General features: G+C 36.8%; 1 protein-coding gene across 1 annotated transcript in view; it reads left to right on the top strand.

Annotated features, from left to right (window-relative positions):
- The window catches only part of TRHDE (thyrotropin releasing hormone degrading enzyme), a 331,294-nt gene that overhangs the window by 281,872 nt on the left and 28,584 nt on the right, over positions 1–20,838 (top strand). The window contains exons 13-15 of the mRNA XM_074375395.1: positions 11,839–11,986; positions 13,815–13,912; positions 14,373–14,480. Coding sequence (XP_074231496.1) covers positions 11,839–11,986; positions 13,815–13,912; positions 14,373–14,480 — 354 coding nt within the window. The remainder of the gene's footprint in view (positions 1–11,838; positions 11,987–13,814; positions 13,913–14,372; positions 14,481–20,838) is intronic.

Here is a 20,838-nt window from a genome sequence, read left to right as displayed (position 1 = left end):
TGTGTTTTAATTCTAAGAATCGAAAATGTCCTTAAATCTAAAATTCCTTTCGGTACAAATTCTCAAATAAGTTGATAGCATTGTTTCTTTAGTTTATACTGTTTATGTTCTTTATACCCATTGACTTTGCACTCTTTGTGGATCAGCAAATTTGTTTAGCTTTGTCCTTTCTTTAAATTATCATTTAGCATTCTTATGGTTGAGAACAGAGTATCAAACATCTTGTTAACATGCCTGCCTTCCCAAAAAGGTGATTTCAAGGGGGTATAGCTATCTTTTTCAAGATATTAATCTTTTCTCTATACAATAAAGTCCTTTTTGTAACTCATCGGTAATAAAAAGTCTTTTTACCTTCCACGTTTCATCTGCAACAGCACTGAGTGGCTTTTAACTCTAATTTGGAATAGGGTATAATATTATGAGAGGCAGGAAAATATCACTTTAAATCACAAAGAATTAGATTAGGTATTTCATTTCTCCATAAGTAAAGATGAATACCCTTTGCTAAGATGAGAGAAGGAGAAATTACCTGGCATCCAGGATGGATCTGTCCTCTCTCCTTTTCCTCTCGTTCACTATTGTTGCCTGAAAATTGTTTCTTTGACACGCTAGTAGCAGCTATGATTGAATTTAAGAGAAATGTGGATGATCGCTTTCATTACTAAATGAAAAGAGCTTTTTTTTTTTTTTCCTTTGATGAATAGAGAACGTGTAAAGGAAAACAAACAAAATGCTTGTCACATGTGGTACAGTCTCCATAAGAGAGATGACGGGAAATTTCTCTAGCTGCTGGCTGAGTAAATCACCTCATTTTCATTGTGTTCAAAGTGTTGACCAACATGCTACTGCCTGGCTTCCTACTTCTGATTTAAACACGTGATTCAGGATGACTTTGGAGGGTGGTGATGCTCATGGATTTATGGGGCACTTGTATGTGGGATTCTCATCACTGTACAGCAACCCTGTCGTTTTTGTGACAGACCCTGTGTGACGGGTTTGGGATTTATGACAGAAATAATTCAGAACAGAGTAATAATTTTCCCTTGGCAATTACACTACCATTTGGTGCTTTGTCCCTAAGGGGAAAATGAATCTGCTGGGGTCTATCCATGAGTTTTGTAGCTCTGTGTAAGGAACAAATCAAGGTCAGAATACAAATGAGGAACATGTGGTTGCTGAATTCAAGTTCTGGCTCTTCAGCGTTAAGGCTTTCCACATTTATGGGACACTTGACAGTTTACAAAACACTTGTCCATTCCTCATCTTTTAACCCTCACAGTGACTCTTGGGTGGGGTGTAAATACCATTGCCCTCGTTTTGTAAAGAAGGAAACCAAGATGCAAAATGTTGCCTTCCTTGAAGTTTGCTATTCAGCAAATATTTTAAGCATATACAATATGAAGGCTTTATGATGCACACTGGAGTTACACAGAAAAATAAAACTTAGTCCCTGCTTCGTTTGTTTTTGACAATTTATTATGAAGAATTTCAAATTTATATATAAATTACTAGAGCTATGGCGCGAAGCCCCTGGATTCATTGCTCTGCATCAGCCATTACTAACTCATGGTTTGTCTTAAGTTATCCATGACCCCATCCAACCTTTTATACTATTTTGAAGTAAGTCATCTCCTCAAAATAGTTTTCACTATGTATGTCTTTAAAAATGATATTAAACATAATGACCTAAAATTAGTATGTCCTTAATAATATCAAATACCCAGCAAGTGTTCAAATTTCCAATTGTCTCATAAATGCCGTAATTTTTTCCAGTTTGAATTATGATCCGAATAATATTACTGCTTTGTGGTTGGTTGATATATATTTTTAAATCTCTTTTAAACTATCAATTTTCTTCTTCACCTTTAAAAAATTTTTCTTTCCAAATTATTTGGTGAAGAATGAGATCGTTTGTCTCATATGATTGATTTCCCACAGTTTGGATTTTGCCGATTGCATCCCCACTCTGCACTTTTACATGTTCCTCTGTCCTCTTATCACCTATAAATCAAATCTAGAGGCTTAATGTAAGGTATTTTAGCAAGTTAGCTTGAGAGGTGACTCTGTGTGAACACGTAAAGTGTGGTCTCTCTTTTTATGATATTTGCAGCATTTGCTCTTCAGTGCCTAAATCTGTGAAATCACTATAGAGTTTGCAAAATGGTGATTCGTTCACTCCTTTTCTGTTTATAAAAGAAATAGCTGTTTAAACAGAAATCTGTTCTCATTTACTGTTGGGTGACCCAGTGGCACAGTTTTTAAGGAAAAGTTGGATAAATGCTTGATCGTCTCCCTGCATTTCTCAGCATCAAATAGTGAGCCGGTTCTCCAGTGTGCTCCGTAGTGACCAATTGTTTTATTTGGCGTTTAGTTAAGTATCATTTTGACCTATGGATTTAAGCGCATTTGATAAATTTAAATTCATTGCAGGTTTTATTCTTACTCATACCCAGAATGTTCTAACTTTGGCCAGCTTTCGCGCTTCAAGTTGGCAGCAGGGCCCAGATTAAATGAGATGCTACCACTTTGTTCTTGTTAGATTCCTGTTAGATTTCACTTAGATTTCACTTTTGGGGGAGCTCTTCTAAAAATCCTTCCAGCTCATCACTCTCTTTTGCATGGCTAGATTACACTCTCAAAAGTTTTGTTTATTTTTAAATGCATCCACTTTTTGGACTGTATCTTCCAGCTTAATGAGTACCTTTTGTGTCAGTCTAAAATTTAGACCTGAGCTGTACATTTAGAAAATTACATGAGGAATTACATGTGTGTAGCAATACTTCTGTGAATAAACTGGGGGTGGGATTGGCTTGATTTTGAGGTTTCTTGTTGAGATTTTTTAACTGAGGTGGACTCTCCAGACCCCAGGAGCCATGCTTCCTATGCTGTTATTTGAGTCCTTCATTCTTCCTTCTCAGTCCATAGCTTTAAATCTTCCATTTTTCCATAAGACATTGAGATGGCAAATAACTTTCTGTTGTTTGAAGCATTTCCTCTTATTTAAATTTTATGTGATCACCTCTCCCTTTCTTTTTTAGGCCACATTCTAATACTCTATTGTTTTTACCTCCATCCACGGTATTTCTGAAAGCACAGTGTTGTTGTAATGTTTGCTCTCCATGGTAGGTATATTGCTGCTAACTGGAGTCAGCCTCTCCAGGGCAGAAGCTGGGCTGTGGGTGTTTCTTGACTTACAGAACTGAAGGAAGGCAGGGAATGAGGAACAGCAGCAAAGAAAGTAGTTTTGGCAAAAAAGCCAAAAATGACCAAAGTCTAAAAGCTATGTCGACAGTGAATCCACTAAGCCCCCCCCATTTCAAAGTCACATTCATGGACCAAAGCACTTTTTCCTTCAGCGTATGTGCTATTGTGCTGTGTTTTCCTCCTAAGGACCCCATAGATTCCTTCCCTTTGATATCCTTTGCATTTTTTTTACTAGAAAGTGGGAGAAAGAGTGCAAAATTACTTGCCAGGCCTTTCGGAATATTGGTGAGAATATAGGTTTGAAGCAGGAAGGCTGAATTCAAATAACAGCACCCTGTTAGTGGCAGTATGCAGTATGGCCCTGGAGAGTTTCAGTAACCTTTTTGAGCCTCAGTTTTGACCTTAAAATGAGGACAGTCACGTTGCTAACCTCAGAAATAGTCAGGAGGCTTTAATAATGTGATGCATGGATAGCTCATGACGCAGGGACTGGCGCACAGGGAGCGCTGACCCAGTGCTGGCCACCACAGTGACTGTCAGCCTCTTTTCCTTTGTCTGAGACCAGCTGCCGACTGATGAAACCTGAAAACATGAGCTCAGATTTGCAGAGGACCACAATGTATTATAACTAGTAGTGTGATCATTCTGATTTGGGTGTTTTCCAAAGGAAATCGTTCAGAACATGGAAAGGCACTGTACACAAAGATGTTCATGGCTCTGTTACCTGTGATGTGAAAAATGTACACACCCAAAATACTCAGCAAGAGTGAACTACACTTATCTTTCCAGCAGAATATTGTTAGAACGAATCCAAAAGTAACTATGAGGAATTCCTGATCACATGAAAAATTATGTTAAATAGATAAACTTACATACAGTATAATAAAGTCAACATGAAAAGCAAAACGTTTGACATAACTATTAGACAAGGGGAGATATACCTAGTTATTTTTAAGTGGTTTGGTTTGAGTGAAGTTTTTCTCTTTTCTAGTGTCCTATTATTCACACATTTCTCTAAAAAGCAGCCATATTGGAATTTCAAAGCACCACTAATTTTTGGACCTTTAGGTTAAGTGATCTGATAGCCTGGTGTCAGTAAACTCAAACTCTGCAAAATCCTGCCATAAATTCTTTTTTTAAATTCTTTTTATTCCCATGTGACTCTTTAGAGCCTTGGAAAATTTCACTCTTTAGAAAGCAGAATTTCATGCCAACTTTAAGCATTGTATTTTCCTTAGAAATAATAAGCTGTGCAGATAATTCTTCTAGTGTTCTTTCAGGCTGTTTTCTGTTTTTAAACTCTAGTAATTAACTCAAAGTGGAATATGCAGGCTTCCTGTATATACAGTATGTGTTCTTTTTAAAATGTGTTCATTGTTTAAATGATTTCGTGGTGACCTTCCTATATCATCTGATGCTGTTTTTAGCAACTGAACAATAATAAATAATGCTTGGGTAAGCTCTTGAAATTTTTTTTTCAGATACTTGCATAAGAAATTATTTGTAAAACAAATCTCATGGATAAGCCTATCTTAAAAAAAAAAACAGTATGTCTGTTTTCATGTCATCAATTTCACTCACGAGGTATATATTTTTCTCATAAGCATAGTCCACATGGTGAAAGAGAAGATCAACTAGGAAGTCATATTTCACTTCATTTTTATCCTGGAAGACCACGTGGCATATTTGAGTTTGTGCTCTGTTCTAGCCAGAGTCACCTTTTTAGAGAATAAATCAGGTCATGTCATTTCCAAGCTCAAAAACCTGCAGTGGCTTTCCATCCCCCACAGAAAAACAATCTGATGTCCTTATTGTTTGCATCTCCCGTGATCTAGCACCCTCAACTTCTGCAACTGCATTCCCCTACTTTGTCTCAGACTTCCTCCACTCCAGCTACAAGGTTCTTTTTATTATTCTTCCAAGATCCCATATTAGTTTCTGTCTCAGGACCTTTGCACTTGCTGTTTCCTCAGTCAGAATTCCCTCCCACCAGATTCCCTCATCTTGTTCTCTCACTTCATCCAGCTGTCTTCAGGAAGGCCTTCCCTAAGTACCCTGTTTAAATTGTTCCCCTGTAATTCTGCTTTCCCTGATATAGCTTACTTTTCCTTTGCAGCACCTGAGATTCCATTAGGTATTTATTTGTGTGTTAGGTTTAAGGTGACGAGTGCTATGATTGTGAGATGTAAATGGATGTGACAGGAAGGGGGAAAGAAAACTGTTAACTACTTCAGATTGGCATTTGGGGGGGCAGCCTCATGTTGGGGAACCAGTGGAAGCTTTCTTGTCAGTCCTGGCTTTGAATTATAGCTCTGTCATTTATTAGACAAGTGAGCTTGGCAAGGTGCTTATCTTCTGTTAACTGTAGCTTCTTTATCTGAAAAAAAAAAAAAAAGGCATAACAGTACTGATCTTGAAGCTTAAAAGGATAGTAAATTGAAACAAACTTAGACCATTTTCCCATAACATTGTAGGTGGAACACAGTAATTTCTTAAAATGGGATAGCTTAAAATAGTTGATAGTTTTCTAAAAAAAAAAATAAAATGAATTTGTTGAGTTTGGCTATAAAGCTAAGGACTTTTTTATTTGGGGGAAAATAACTAACATCTGTTAACTTTTCAAATTAATGGCCAGACATTGACTTTGCTTCTTAACATTATTGAGTGCCCAGAGGACCCTCTGTATTTAGATGGTAGCTGATTTCTTGAGAAATTACGTTTGGAAATAAAAGTGTGTGGAGAAGAAAGAATAGTTCTGGTGGTGGTAGTGAAACTATACAAGTTGCAAAAACTTTTTCTGGATGTTTTATTCTTAATTATTAAATGTTTACTGAAGAAGGGATCTTAGAGATCACATAGTTCATCTTTGTCAATTTACTGACTGCGAGAAAGAGATTTTCAACCCCTCCATCAATTTATTTAAATGCACGATATAAAATAACACTGTTACTACTCAGAGTAAGAGAGTCATTTATTTATCAGAGAAAAAAGAACAGAGATGTTTGTATAATGGCTCTGCTTTTCCACTGGCTATAAAGCTGTTTTATTTTGGTATAAATATTTATTCAAAGCTATTGGCTGGATAGTGATGGCCTTCCTGTCTTCTGTCATGTGTATCATTAATAAACAAGATGAGCAAAAAAAAAAAAAAAAACCTACAAAAATCACTCCAATAGAATTTTCCCTTCCTCCTGGTATCTTTTATCTTTAGAAAATGCTTAATTAAAAAATATGGCTGTGTTTAAGTTTGAGTATCCTTGGAAAGTGTTCCTATTTTGAAGAATTATGATATTATTGCCATAGTTTACTTGAGTTGGAGGAACCCTTATTGAGTGCCTGTTTTGTACTAGATTCTGCATTAGGCAATCAGGATAAAAAGATGGGTAAATAGCATGCTTCATTTCTTTAAAGATCTAAGTCCAGTGAGTAAGAAAGACAGTATTATGATAAAATTCTGATTGATGTCATGATAATTATTTTGAATAGGGGGTGTCATCCCAGTGTTAGGTGAGGTCAGAAAATAGGTGCCTAAGTCAGTTTTGGGAGAGGGTTTCCTGGAAGAAAAGGAGCAGGAGGAGAAGGGACTATGATAACTCCTTTTTGTGCAACTTTCCTGTTCCTAATTTTTTTTTTCATTGAAGTACAGTCGATTACAATGTGTCAATTTCTGGTGTACAGCCCAGTGTCTCAGTCATGCATATACATACATATATTCATTTTCATATTTTTTCATTAAAGGTTATTATAAGATATTGAACATGGTTCCCTGTGCTATATAAAAGAAATTTGTTTTTTTATCTATTTTTATATATAGTGATTAACAATTGAATATCTCAAACTCACAAATTTATCCCTTCCCACCCCTTCCCCCAGTAACCATAAGATTGTTTCATATTCCTAATTTTATTGGACTACAGGTAAGTACAGCAATCCCTTGGTATCCAAGACCCCCACAGATGCCAAAGTCCTCTGATGCTCGGGTCCCTTATATAAAATGGCATAATATTTGCATATAACCTACGAACATCCTCCAATATACTTTAAATCATCTCTAGATTACTTATAATGCCTAATACAATTTAAATGCTACATAAATATTTGCCAGCATGTGGCAAATTCAAGTTTCGTTTTTTGGAGCTTTCTGGAATTTTGGAATTTTTTTCTGAGTATTTTTGATTCACAGTCGGTTGACTCCACTGAGCAGAACCCGTGGATGTGGAGAGCCGGCTGTAACTTCTTTTTCATTTCCGCAAACAACAATTTGACAATACCGGAATCATATCTTTATTTTCTCTGGGAACTGACCAGATGGGCCCGTGGTTGACACAGACACGTCCCCTGTGTAGTTCCCTTTTTTATTCTGTGGTACTCCGAGGACTAGTGGAGTTTTCAGTCCCCACCATAGGATCCTCCCACAGAGGAGCACATAAAAGTCTTTTAATTATCGATAACAAAGGATAAAAATAGTAAACTTTTAAATTAAGCATTTCAGTGCTTGCTTTAAAAATCCGCACCCTGAGGGGCAGTTCCAGTGTCTTCTGCATATATGATGAAATATGTAGTAAGCTATTTTCAGGTCTTAAATGAATATTCAATTAATGAAGACTGGAGTATGATGCTCTGAAGATTGTGCTTTTTATTTTTTCCTAAGTTTTAAGCACCCAGAAACCAATTGCTTTTAAAGAAAACTCATGGTAAAATAGGTTATTTGTATCCAAGATACTCATCTTAGTAGATTCAAGAGTTAACAGTCACAGGAATTCAACAGAACAAACAGCTTTTAAAAAGTAGTTTTGGATCCATAGTTGAAAACGAAGCCAGCTAAGGTCAGTGCATTTTAACATCAGTTAATACAGTCTGGTTTTAATCTCCTTTTCATAGAAAAACATTCTCTTGTATATCTAAGGTTATGTTTCATTGCAAGCTCCAGTAAATTGGAGGAGGAGGAGGGGAGGGGGTGTGTGTGTGTGTGTGTGTGTGTGTGTGTGTGTTTGCGTTGGGCGGTGAGGGGGTGGGGCCGAGACGGAAGAATGGTACAGCTGCATACAGGCAGTCTTTTATCCATTTCTTTACTTCCCTCATTGGCCTCTCTTCCCTCTTTTCCTCTCTTTGATTTCTAACTCATTTCTTATGCCAACCCCCACCACACAGTAGAGAAGATAAATATTATGTACAACTTTTTCCTAAAAGAGTAATAAAACGTGTTTAGTTATACATGAAAAATTCTTTAAATTTGCGAAATCTCCCCCTCCCCCCCATTTTGTTCTCAGCATTTCCCTACGGTGATGCAAATTTAAGGAAATTGCATTTCAGTGTCAGGACCCTAAGCATGCGCCCTCCTGGGCTGATTACTCCAAGCTAATATAATGTTCCATTCATTGGATTCCACACGCTTCCCCTGTACTGACTGCATTGTCAGTAGCAGTAATCACAGATATCATTACCAGCCAATTACACAAACGCATATCTAAACTAGGTAACTTATTCACCAACATTATCTCTTACAAGTCCTAATTTTGTAATGAAGGAGCTGATTATCCTCTTATCCAATTGAGGATAGCTACATATTTTGATCTAGTAGGCAAAAGGCAAGCACACTGAATTATGTAGTAGGTAATTACGTACATACGTTTGTAACAACGTAAAATGAGGGCAATTTGAGTGTAATCTGTTTCTTATTTTATTTGAGGACCACATTAGGGAAGGTCAACTGCTTTAAAAATATATTCAAACGTGTTTGGATCAAAAGCAATAACAGAAGCATATTTTGTGCTCACATACCAGCACTGGGTGTGAGAACTGGTACAAGGGCACCCAGTCATCCGGAGACCCAGGTGGGTTTCTGACATATTCAATGCAAGGTGACCCTGGAAGATTTCTTTCAGAGAAAAGGAACATGGAGGAGCTCATGAAAGACATCTATGGACTAACCCCGACAATGAAGAACCCTCATATCTGTAGGCAAGAGCTTGGTCACATGACCACAAGGAGCGACCAAGGAAATGGGAATTACAATGTATCCTAGGAAGCAGAGAACGTGGATTTTTGAGAGCAGTTAGCAATTTTTGCCGTAAGAACTCAAGACAGAACTTGCTCCACTTCTCTATTTAACGAGTACGTCTCTTTAATCTCCTTGTCATTATTTGGAACTTCTATTAGGTTTGCTTTGCTTCAATTTCCTTATACTATGTCAGATGGCTTATAAAAACTAGACCCGAGCTCTGACTTTTAAAGAGACTTATATGTGTCAAACAGTTGAAGAATGGGAACTATAAACGTTACAAAATGTTTTTTTTCAAATTTTTAAACAAATAAATGATGCGTATATTGTGGAAATAATTTTTCAGCAGGCTAACTTTTAGATAAGTAGGTTAGAGTGAAAGGGCTTTGGAGCTAGGAAAGATATCTCCAGGTCATCTCTCTTATTTCAGGGATAAGGGGTGTGGGGCTGGGAGAGAGAAATTTCTCTAATTGTACAGGGAGATTTATGGTTCCAAGCTCTTTCTCAGTGTCAGACTCATTCTCAGGCTCAAGTATCTTTTCATAACATTATTTGTCATATTTTTTTAGTAGTCATATTGCTCACAAAACCGTAAGTCATTGAAAGATGTCCGTCTGTTTATAGATATGAAATAAAACGCAGTACGTTGTAACTGACATAAGGTAGTCTGTTTAAATCTGTGAGTAGATAGACCGAAACACCTTCCCTGGTTTTCCCAACTTACTTGAAGGGCCATCATAAATTAACTACTTACTAACAGTTCCTTTTTTAATACATTGTTTTTCTTATTTCCCCGACAAAAGAATAATGGCTTCTAGATGAATCTTCAACCCTAAAGTTACATAATTTATGGCATGAAGATTACGTAATTTTAGAGGAGGCAAATTTATGATCACCATGCTAATTTAATTCTAATATTTAGAATTCAAAGCTCAGGGGAGACAAATTATGAAATCTAAAATATTGGAAGCGATGTTACTTTTAAGGAAGAAAACCAAATCGTTATTCTTATAAAAAATTATGTTGCTTTTTCAGGGGGTAACAGACCCTTATAAGCAAAATTTAACTGTTTTATTATGATGCTACATTGGCAAAGAATGAAATTTCTTATTTAATTGCTAGTACCCTAGCCTAATCTCATGCTATTTTTTAAGGGTGAATAGAATGGAAGCTGTTCAAGAAAGTGGCACAAATCTAGATGGAGTTTAAATCATACAAATTTAGGGAATTTTGTGGATTTGTGGAAATTTGGGGTTATTCTCATCAATCTTATTTACATAAGACATTAACTGTGGTTAATCTTATGCCAGGAGTGAACCAAAATCATTAGAGTGATAAACATTTATTTATTAAATTCAAAGAAAAGAAAACTGAAGCACAATCTTCAGAATTGGTCTTTATTATGAGCATTATAAATAGAGCTGCAAGTTACTGTTCATCTGTAGAGTAGCTTTTGCTTATCACATTGAGTAAAGACTAAAAATCTGGCACACTCATTCGAAGTGAAGATGGAAAAGGGCTTTGCTCCCTCTCTGTCCACCTACTACCAAACACAAATAAAAAGGTCCGTCTAATTTTGTGATGCCACAAAAGAAAAATGGTGTGAAATGTAGGTAAAGGGGATAACCAGGCTTTGGTTGCTTTCCTATTTACCTGTCCTGTGTTAAAATTCTACATTCAATTGATTACTAATGTAAAAAAAATATCCAGCAAAATACATAGTGTCACTCTATATATATGCATCAGGCCATCAAGGCTACAACTATCTTTTAATGTACTGTGTGTTGTCATTTATATTGCTTTGATTTGCAAGGATTTTACGTGCAGTCTACTGGAGAGTAAAGATACACACTTCTTTTTGGATCCTTTTTTGGATATATCCTCTTCAAATGTGGGCAGCATGTGTTCAAATAATTTTTAAAAGCTACAGTTCCATATTTTTCTAAAGAATCCAACATTGGTCCCCAAAGTGACTTGGCATCTATTTTGGAAGGAAAATAATAAATGGGAAGACTCTATTCTTTTAACATTTTTTTTGTAATTTAAACTCTGAAAATCTAACTCTGATTTTCATAGGTGTTGTAAAAAGCATTTTTTTTTTAAACAGGCAGGTTTGAAAAATACTTGTATGCTAATGTAACATAGATACAGTCAAAACTGTAACTTGCTACTTTAATTTGGTCATCCTTTTGAAAACAACCTGGCTTAAATATCATTACACAGGGCTACATGAAAAGTAAAGAGGATGCACTGAGAAACCGGAATTTCATTTCAGTAATCAATTATTTTCAATTCCTTGTGACCTCTGAAGAGTTTCTGTGAAGGAAAATACCTCACGTTGATTTTACTCAAATTACGCGTTTCCTTCCTTTTTAAAAGTATGCATTCTGATATTTTCGTGTTCATTTAAATTCTTAACTCTCCAACTCTATGTAGTAGGGGGCATTGGCATCCTAAGTAGGGCTATATTTAAAAAGTCAGTCATTTTATTTTTATAGTACTGAGTATGACTTATTTACATACTGTGATGTGTCTTGCTTTCTCCCTTTTATTTGCATAAGTAAAATCTTCGTTTTTGCATCATCATGTATCTCTTCTGCATATGATTAACGTTAACTTTTTTGGATGTGCAGAGCTGGCTACTTGCCTCAGAATATCCCCCTGGAGGTTATCAGATACTTGTCTGAGGAGAAGGATTTTCTTCCTTGGCACGCTGCCAGCCGAGCTCTCTATCCTCTGGATAAATTACTGGACCGCGTGGAGAAATACAATGTCTTCAATGTAAAAAGATATCTTTTCTTCTTTCTTATTTTCAGAAGATAAGCAATTTTCTCATCCACTATGGTGAACTCATCCTGAATTTTTTTAGTTCCTTCTAATTTGTGTTGTCATCTTGTCCTGATTTGCTGTGCAACACCAATGACAGTTTCTTGAGGAAGAACTTAAATACATGCTACTTTTTGTTCTGGCTTAAAAGTGTCAATTAGGCGTAAGTGCCTCAGAATTTAAGCACAAACACACGCGGCAAATCCTTGAAGTTGAAACTTACTTTCCAAGAGTTAAAGGGCTCTGTGTTCACAAAGGACTTAACCTGGGGAGAGGGGTCCCGGAGCTCTTCACAGAACGTAGGCAGTTTCAGTAAAAAATTCTTAGTCATTATTTTTATCCAAAAGGGCATAGTCAATTCAATTCACCTCCTTAATTAACCAGGATAAGATCAACATTGAGGCAAAAGCCCATTCATAATTGGGTCCAAGGGGATACAGGCGCGCAAACAGCACATAATCCAAATAGACCTGAAGACATGACAGACATTCCAAAATGTTACCTGACCAGACTTCCGAAGCTCCAAGCCTGGAAAACCCCATTTGTACTGCTGTCACCACCTAATCGAATGCAATAACCATTCTGATTTAAGATTAGGATTAAGTACTGTTAATGAGCTTTTGATTCCAAAATTTCTTATCACCAGGGAAGCTTTGCCTGTGAGAATATGTCTCTGTAGCTTCTGTCACCTTTGAGCGTGATTTATTTTCCTTTAGTTATTTTAAGACTCTGCCCTGTGTCTTATAAAATCACCCTATTGCTTACGACACACTGGCTCTGCTGATTAACCTGCACGTTCGAAATGACTCAAGACGAGCTTGCCATGACGTGAAATCTGTTTATTAAGGTCATTCAAACTGTGTGACGGCCATCAGAGTGGCTTCTTTTTCTCTTATCCTAAGCCTACATGAAAGCACCTCTGTTTTAATTTTTTTTTAATGGGAATAATCCTGGCTTCTTGTTAATTTTGTCTAAGCCCTTACAACAGACATGCAAAGAAATATGCCATTACATTTGTGGTATAATTTTCATCTGCTAGTGAAAGGCTTACTACCCTTCTCTTTTCTCCTTAATACAGAGACATGCAATATTAAACGTCTATAAAAGTAAAATACATTTTTGTATATATTTGTAGTTCAGAATAGTGTACCACGTCAGACACCTCAATTTCAGTAAAAGTTAAGACTTGCTTTTACTGTAATTTTAGGGCTTTCGTTCCTTTGAGAAAATTCAAGGACCACATTCAAGTGAGAACATAACTTCCATTGCTATTGATATTTAAATATATCATTAGTGGAATGGATTTTTGCCTTTGAAATACCGTATCATTTTACTGAACAGTGTTCTGTGTAGGTCAGGTTCAACAAGACTAGGTTGTTGGCTGGACCTGCATTAACAGTTCTGCATTAAATATGCTCTGTTGACATAAAAGGAGTAAATATTAGGTGCTTACTTTCATAAGCAATATCTACATGCATTTGTATTTTTGTACACATGGAGTCATCAATATTCCTCAGTTTCCCTGTTTTGCTACAAAAATTGTCATCTCAAATATCTAATAGTGCAAATTACTTAATCATTCAATAGGAAGTAAAGAGTATTTTATATTTATATTCTGTATTTGAAATACTAAGTAAAAGAATAAAATTATACCTTCCCATTCCATAATTTTACTGATATTTCAAAGTAGGTTCACTTGGAAAATACTTTAATTTTACTTCAACCTTAATTGTCAGTATGGAGAGATTTGAAAGTGACATTATTTCCCCTACTCCCCATTTAGGAATATATTTTAAAGCAAGTTGCAACAACGTACATCAAACTCGGATGGCCAAAAACCAATTTTAATGGATCTCTTGTTCAAGCGTCCTACCAACATGAGTACGGTTTTATTTTCTTCTTTGCTTCTTTCCCCCAAAACTGGGCAATAACGCACCCCTAGAACCATTGTGACTTTAGCAGCATGAGACAATTTTTCTTTCATTCTGCATCTCCCATTTCCCTTTCCTGGGAGGACTGCTGATGGGCAGCACAGTTTCCACCACCTGGTACTGAGAACAAAGGCTTTTCCTTCTCCTGTTTTAACTGAAGATCTGCCTTTATTTGTAAAGTTGAGATTACCCCTCAGTGTAATACTCTTTCCAGAGAAGATGTTTTGACGCATCACGTCACTCTGCCTAATTGTCTCCTTGCTCAGCAAAAAAAAAGAATTTCCACATCTGAAAACTCTTTTTGTGCTAGTTATTTACTTATCTACCGTCATGCAGTGTAACAGGTTACCTTTTCTCTCCAGATATTAGCACTGCTTGCTAATTTCTCTTTTCCTTCTGGTGGTCCCTAGAGAACTACGTAGAGAAGTTATAATGCTGGCATGTAGTTTTGGCAACAAGCACTGTCATCAACAGGCATCAACACTTATTTCAGATTGGATTTCCAGCAACAGGAACAGGTAAGTTGAACCAAATCCTGTATTTCTGATATGATTTATACTGCCTTCAGATTCTCAGTGGATGCATTCCATTTATCAAGTGAGAAAAACAAGACAAGGAAAAAAAACACTGCAAGACTTTGTTTCGGGTTCACAGCTTACGGAGCAATGGCATGAAAACCACAATATATTTTTATTTGGAATGTTTTATCCAGTTTTCAATTTTCTTAATTCAGGCTCTTTTTCTTCATGTAGAGGCTGTCACCTTATTTTGAATTTTGATGACTTTGCTATCCCGTGAGAGCCAAATAATTAAATGTAGGTCAAATTCTAAGGTTCTTTAGAAAGGTTGTGGTATTTATTCATAAAACAACTGTGAATGTATGATATAAATAAAGTTAGCAGAGCAAATGTTAATATTAAAAGCTAAAAGCAAAAAGGTTATAAAAAGCCTTTACTCTTTTAGTGGCCCTCGACAGAAACCTTAAACGTGTATCTTATCTTGGAATTTCACAATACAGTATTTTAATATATAATGTGAGGTTAAAATTATTTAACAGAATTACTTTTGATGAAAATATTATACTAAATGTCACTTGTTAATGTTAATGAAAAGAATGTTAAATGTAAAAAAAAAAATCAAAGGTCAGTGATCTTCTTACTGCAGTTTTTTAAACCTTCTTAGGAGTCTGTATTTCCAGGGTCCTTGATGTTCCCATTCCTTTTTACGCTTTGGGCAATTTAGAATCATTCCTCTCCCATTTTTGGCCACCGTGTTCAGGAGAGTCCTATCAGAATGGTGAGGCGCTAGGGAAGAATTTGTCCAGATGATGCTCTCTTACATGCTACAGTGGGCTTGTCTCTGATATGAGCAGCTGAGACGACCCAGGTGCAGCAGAGAAAGGGACTTCTCGTAGAATGAACACAGAGAGACACAGTGTAACCTGTTTATGGAACAAACTGGTATTTGTCTTGTCGAACGTTACGTAGGTTTAAATTCAGGATCGAACTGACTCCAGATCAAAAGATAGCTTTCCTGCTTTAAAAGTCCGTGAAGGAACGCTTTCACTGCGTTGCTTAGTCATTAGTCTTAATATTTCACCTTCTCTATAGCATTTTCCCATTTTCTCTTTAAGTCAATAATTTCCGGTCTTGTACAGAGCTAAGAAGGAAAATATTTTATCGCTATTGTCTTTCAATGGGTCCATCATCTACGTGAAATCAGTGATTAAATCTTTCATCAGTCTTCTCTAGAACTAAAGCATCCTCTTTTTTTTTTTTTTATTGGAAGTATAGTCAGTTACAATGTGTCAGTTTCTGCTGTACAGCATAATGTCCTTGTCATTCATATATATACATATATTTGTTTTCATATCATTCTTATTTTTTAAACATTTACTAATGATTATCCTTTTTTGCTGTCTTCTAAGATCTATTGTATTAGACTTAAAAATATTATAAAAACTTTTTTCCTGTTTTTTACCACCTCGACATTAGGCTATGAAACATAAACATTTACCCAAAATCAATACCTACAAAATTTTATTAAGATACACAATCATATATACATTTGAGGGAAAAAAGGTGAAACATATTATTTAAAGATTGTGGTCTCAACTTTTTGTTTTTTGTTTGATTATTTGTTTGTTTTGTTTTGCTACAGACACATGTTTTTTCTTAGAACTGAGAGTTATTTTTGATCCCTTTTATGGGTTTACCCATGTTCACAAGTATTCTTAGCATTTTTATTGAAATTGAACATAACACCATTGCGTTACCATCATTTATCCAGGGTGTGTTTGAGCTCGGTATCACCCCCTACATTTAAAAACAGAGCTATTGGGAAAATTCTATTTTTTAAATAATTCATATGTTTAACAACATTTTACTGAGCAGTTCTCAATACCAGCTGGTAGCTGGGAAGCAAAGAAAAGAGATGGAGCTCGAAGTAGTTGAAGATACAGCTCTGGAGACAAATAGTTGTACTTGAAATCAAGAACTAAGCACGAGATAGGGTGTGAGCACATGGGAAGGAGGCATGCCTGCCTTGAAAAAATCGTGTTCTTCTTCACGAAGGATGAGTCGGACTTTGTTGGATGACAGGGCTGACTGAGAGGGGGCAGGTGTGTATGAGTATGTAAGGTGGCTGGATGGAGGTTCCAGACGGAAGGAAGGCACGTGGATTGATGTTTAATTTATGGAATACAGTGATTTTTTTTTGTTTTGTTTTGACTTGTGCATTTGAACCACCCATTGCTATTATAATGCCCTTACAAAAGAAAGATTGTGTATAAGGGATCAGTTTATTTTGATTTGGATAACTGTGCCATTTGTTTGTGGTAAAATCATTAAATTGGGGCCAAATACTTTAAGATTCTTTTGTTATCTCCGTCATCATTTGTATGTTCCGCTACTTTGCTTTCTTTCGTAACTTGGTAAGTAAACATGCTAAATGAAACTAACCCTGTGGCTCCTGAGATTTGTGCAACCAACTAACCACATGAAATGCCCCAGCATATACAAGTGACTTCCTGCAGGGCAGGTACAAGATCCTCACTGAGCAACACCTATGTGCGAGGATCAGATTAAACACACAGTTTAATCTGTGTTTTTTGGGTGACAGCTTAATAATGAAACAATAATGCAATCCTGTAGTTGGTGCTGACTTTAATTTTCTTAAATTGAGTCAGTGAAGGGGAGGGCAAAATTTCCTTTTCAATGTGGCTGAAGTAACAGACCCAGTCAGCTTGGTTTGTTTGCTTGTATTTGTTTAACTGGAACCTTAAAAATTATCTTAAAACACTCCAAAGGTAATGTAATAGTTCACTAAAAAAATTTGGTGAGGGAGATGCTGTATATTTATGCTAATACATCTAAAGGACAAGGACTCATGGAAGTGGTAGGAATTGCAGACGTTTGGGGGGCCGTGTTACTATACAGCCTAATTTTGGTACACTGGAGAGACAGGTCGAATCAGTGACATTGGATTCAGGAAAATGGAATGGAAAGTTGGTGCATGGCAGGGTAGTGGAACCAAAAAATGCAATGAAAAGCTAGAGATGGTAGCAGCAGAGAGAAAAATTCAAGAATTACAGTGGATGATAAATTGAATGAGCCAACATTCTGATCCCTGTTAAAATATTCAAATGCTACAGCGTGTTGAATTGTAATGGTGATGCCAGGCGTGAAAGCAGGTTGAGCTACGCTCAGGTCTTGTTAGGCTGCGATTTGGAGACTAAGTTCAGCAGAATGCCACGTTTCAGAAAACAGACAAATCACCAGACATTCAGTAGAGAACAATACAGATGATAAAAAGATCTTGAGAACATGAGCTATGAGAGGAGGTTATGAAACCTGAGAATTTCACTCTAACAAAAAAAGACAGAAAAGATGATAGCTTTTTTATATGTATAAAAAGTATAATAAAAGGGACAGAAATTCATTTCTTTCACTGGTTGGTACAAATAAACAAGAAATAATTGGCCTAAACTTCACTGAGTAAAATATGGGAGATAAGTTATTACTCCAAGCAAATTATTATTTGAAAATCTCTGTAGTAAAACACTATTGAGATTGTACAGTTAACTACACAGAGACCTCATATAGCTATACGGAATTTCCTTTGAGCCAAAAATTTAACCTGAAATTAAATGTGTGTCCACAGTAACACAGCCTCTTAACTTTGTGTTAATGTATCATTTTTCAAATAGCGTTAAAAGATACAATTCAAAAGTTTAAGCCAACACAGAGTAAAGGTTTAAAGTATTTAATTTTAAAAAGTACTCAATAGTGATATTCATTTCCTAATGTATGAATTGATAACTGATACCATTACTTAAAAAAATACCCTGAAACAACAGAATACCTTGTACCTTGTGGGAACTAAGAAATATTTATTGAATTGAGATGAACTGGAAATTTGGAAAAATTAAGGCCATTGTATAATAAAAATTACAAATAGCGGAGCATCTCTGGAGCTTTACAGCATACATAATACTTTAGCTTCACTGCTCCTGCAGTTAATTATCACATAACCAACATCATTGTCTATAATGATGATAATCATAATGAAAACTCTATCTACTTTATTGAATATTTATTACATTCCAGGCATTAGGCTAAGAGCTTTTGGTGCATGGTCTCATCATTTTAATTTTCACTTTTACAGAAGACAAATCCAAAACTTAGAAAGGTTCAGCAACTTGCTAAGATTTTATAACAATAAGTGATGGATCTGGACTTCCACCCCCGCCTCCCACCGGCCTGCCTACCTTCTACCTCTACTGCGTATGATTCTGTGGTGATATAGCAAATTACCATACATCAGAAATATATGTTTGTTCAAAAATGATAAAGAAACAAAGAAAAACAAAAAAAGACACCCAAGAGAACTCAGGTGCTCTCTGCAGTGCATGTAAGCCATGGTTTTTGTGCTACACTGTACAAGCCTGTGGTTCTTGAATCTGATGGTGCAGAAGAATCACTGGGGGGAACTTGTTAAACAGTTTGCTGGGCCCCACCTCCAGAGTTCTGATTCAGCAGGTGGAAAAAGGCCCAGGACTTTGTGTTGATAACAAGTTTCGAGGTGATACTGATGCTGCCTGTGCGGGGCACACACTTTGGGAACCACTGGTGTGGGAAAAGGTGATGGTCTTCAGAGTCAGGGACACTGTGATCAAATTTGCAGCTGTTTTACTAAATGACCTTAGGAAAGTCACAGAGTTTCATCATCTGAAAAATGGCAATAATACTACCAATCAAGCAGGTCACGAGAGTTAAGTAACAGAATGCCTATTTAGTATCTGGCAATATTTATTATTTCCTTATAGGAAATTACGAAACATTAATCATGCTTGAAGTTGCGTTCTGCTTGTTTTGGCCACCCCTGTGGAATGGGTGATATGGATTTCAAGTGGGGGAAGTAGGAACAGTGTAGAATCCAACAGAACGGAACATTTATAGAATGCCTTCTCTATTAGACACGCTCTCTGTAAGTTTTGAGGATATACGGATGTGACCTGTAAAATGATATATAAAACAAAACATTAGTGTAGAGATTCTCAATTAGAAGCCGAGGGACACTTGCCTTCTTCTCCCTGCTTTAAGAAGTATGACCTGTCTTGGGCTCCAGGGAAATGGGACGTGTTCCTCCCTCTCCTTAATCAGCTGCTGTTTGAGGTGCATGCCCCTCCATCAGCCATGGCTTTGCTTTTTTTTTTTTAATCTCATAATGTAAAGAGTTCCAGTTAAGTTCCTTTACTTTGGGTCTGCTCTCTGTCATCAACATTTGCTCTACTTACGTGAGCACATAAATGTGGAGGGACAGAGGGCTCTCCCCACCATGGTCTGTTTCTGTCTTGTTCACAAACCTCACATTTTCTTCCCCTAAGACACAGATCCTAATTCAATGTCCATGTTCCTAAGTTATTGTGGTCCTTTTTTTCCCCTCTGTTCTTTAGATTCCTTTTTGTATTCTTCGTGCTGTAAATTGGCCTACTGTAAATTTTCTTAGGCTACAGTTACACCAGCCAGCCAGACCTGCCATTCTAGTGCTCACTTACCAGCACAGGCAGGCTGCAGACAAGTGAACACAGCATGGAGTCTGTGTGGAGTAATGGAAGGGACGGGGCTGCCCAAACTCCAGCGAGCTGGGATGGGGAGTAAGGTTTGCTCCTAGTTCATCATTAGACGGCTGTGGCTTTGGGCAAGTCAGTTAACGTCTCCAGATTTCAACCCTGTTTCTAATGCAAGGTATTGGCCTTCAAATTTCCAGTGCTCACATCAGCTCCAACGGTCCAGAATTTCACACTCACTGCGCATGAACGTAAATCATACAGTTTCCTCACAGTTTGTCCACTTTGGGCTCTCTTTTGGTTATATAGTTATGGGGGATATATTCATTTATTCACGTATTTAATAAGTATATATTGAGCAGGTACAGTATACCAGGCACCATTGGGGACACTTGGAAGGCAGTGGTCCTTCATTCAGGTAATGCCAGCCCTGTTACTGGCAGTGGGAATCTGTGGTTCATGCCCTTATAGCTGCTAAAGATGAGTGCAAAGGCAAGGAGAGAGTGTAGGAGGGAGGCAGGAATTATTCAAAATAATCCCACAAAGCTACAAATGAAACTCAGGTAAGTGCAACCAAGGAGAGACCTGGGGTGTTCTCAGAGACTGTCATATGGGAAATTAACCAGATCAGGAGATCAGGAACAACTTCCAGGCCTGAAAGCTGGGGGTGAAGAGAAGTGGACGTATTTGAGCATGACTGGAAAAGGAAGAGTGACAGGAGTTAATGCTTGTCTGGATGTAAAGAGTAAGAGAAAAGAAGGCATTGATGACAGTTCACTAGCATAATCCCATAGTGCTCAAATTTA

Source organism: Camelus bactrianus, chromosome 12, assembly GCF_048773025.1.
Source record: "Camelus bactrianus isolate YW-2024 breed Bactrian camel chromosome 12, ASM4877302v1, whole genome shotgun sequence".
Lineage (NCBI taxonomy): Eukaryota > Metazoa > Chordata > Mammalia > Artiodactyla > Camelidae > Camelus > Camelus bactrianus.
This window is presented reverse-complemented; position numbering and strand designations above follow the sequence as displayed.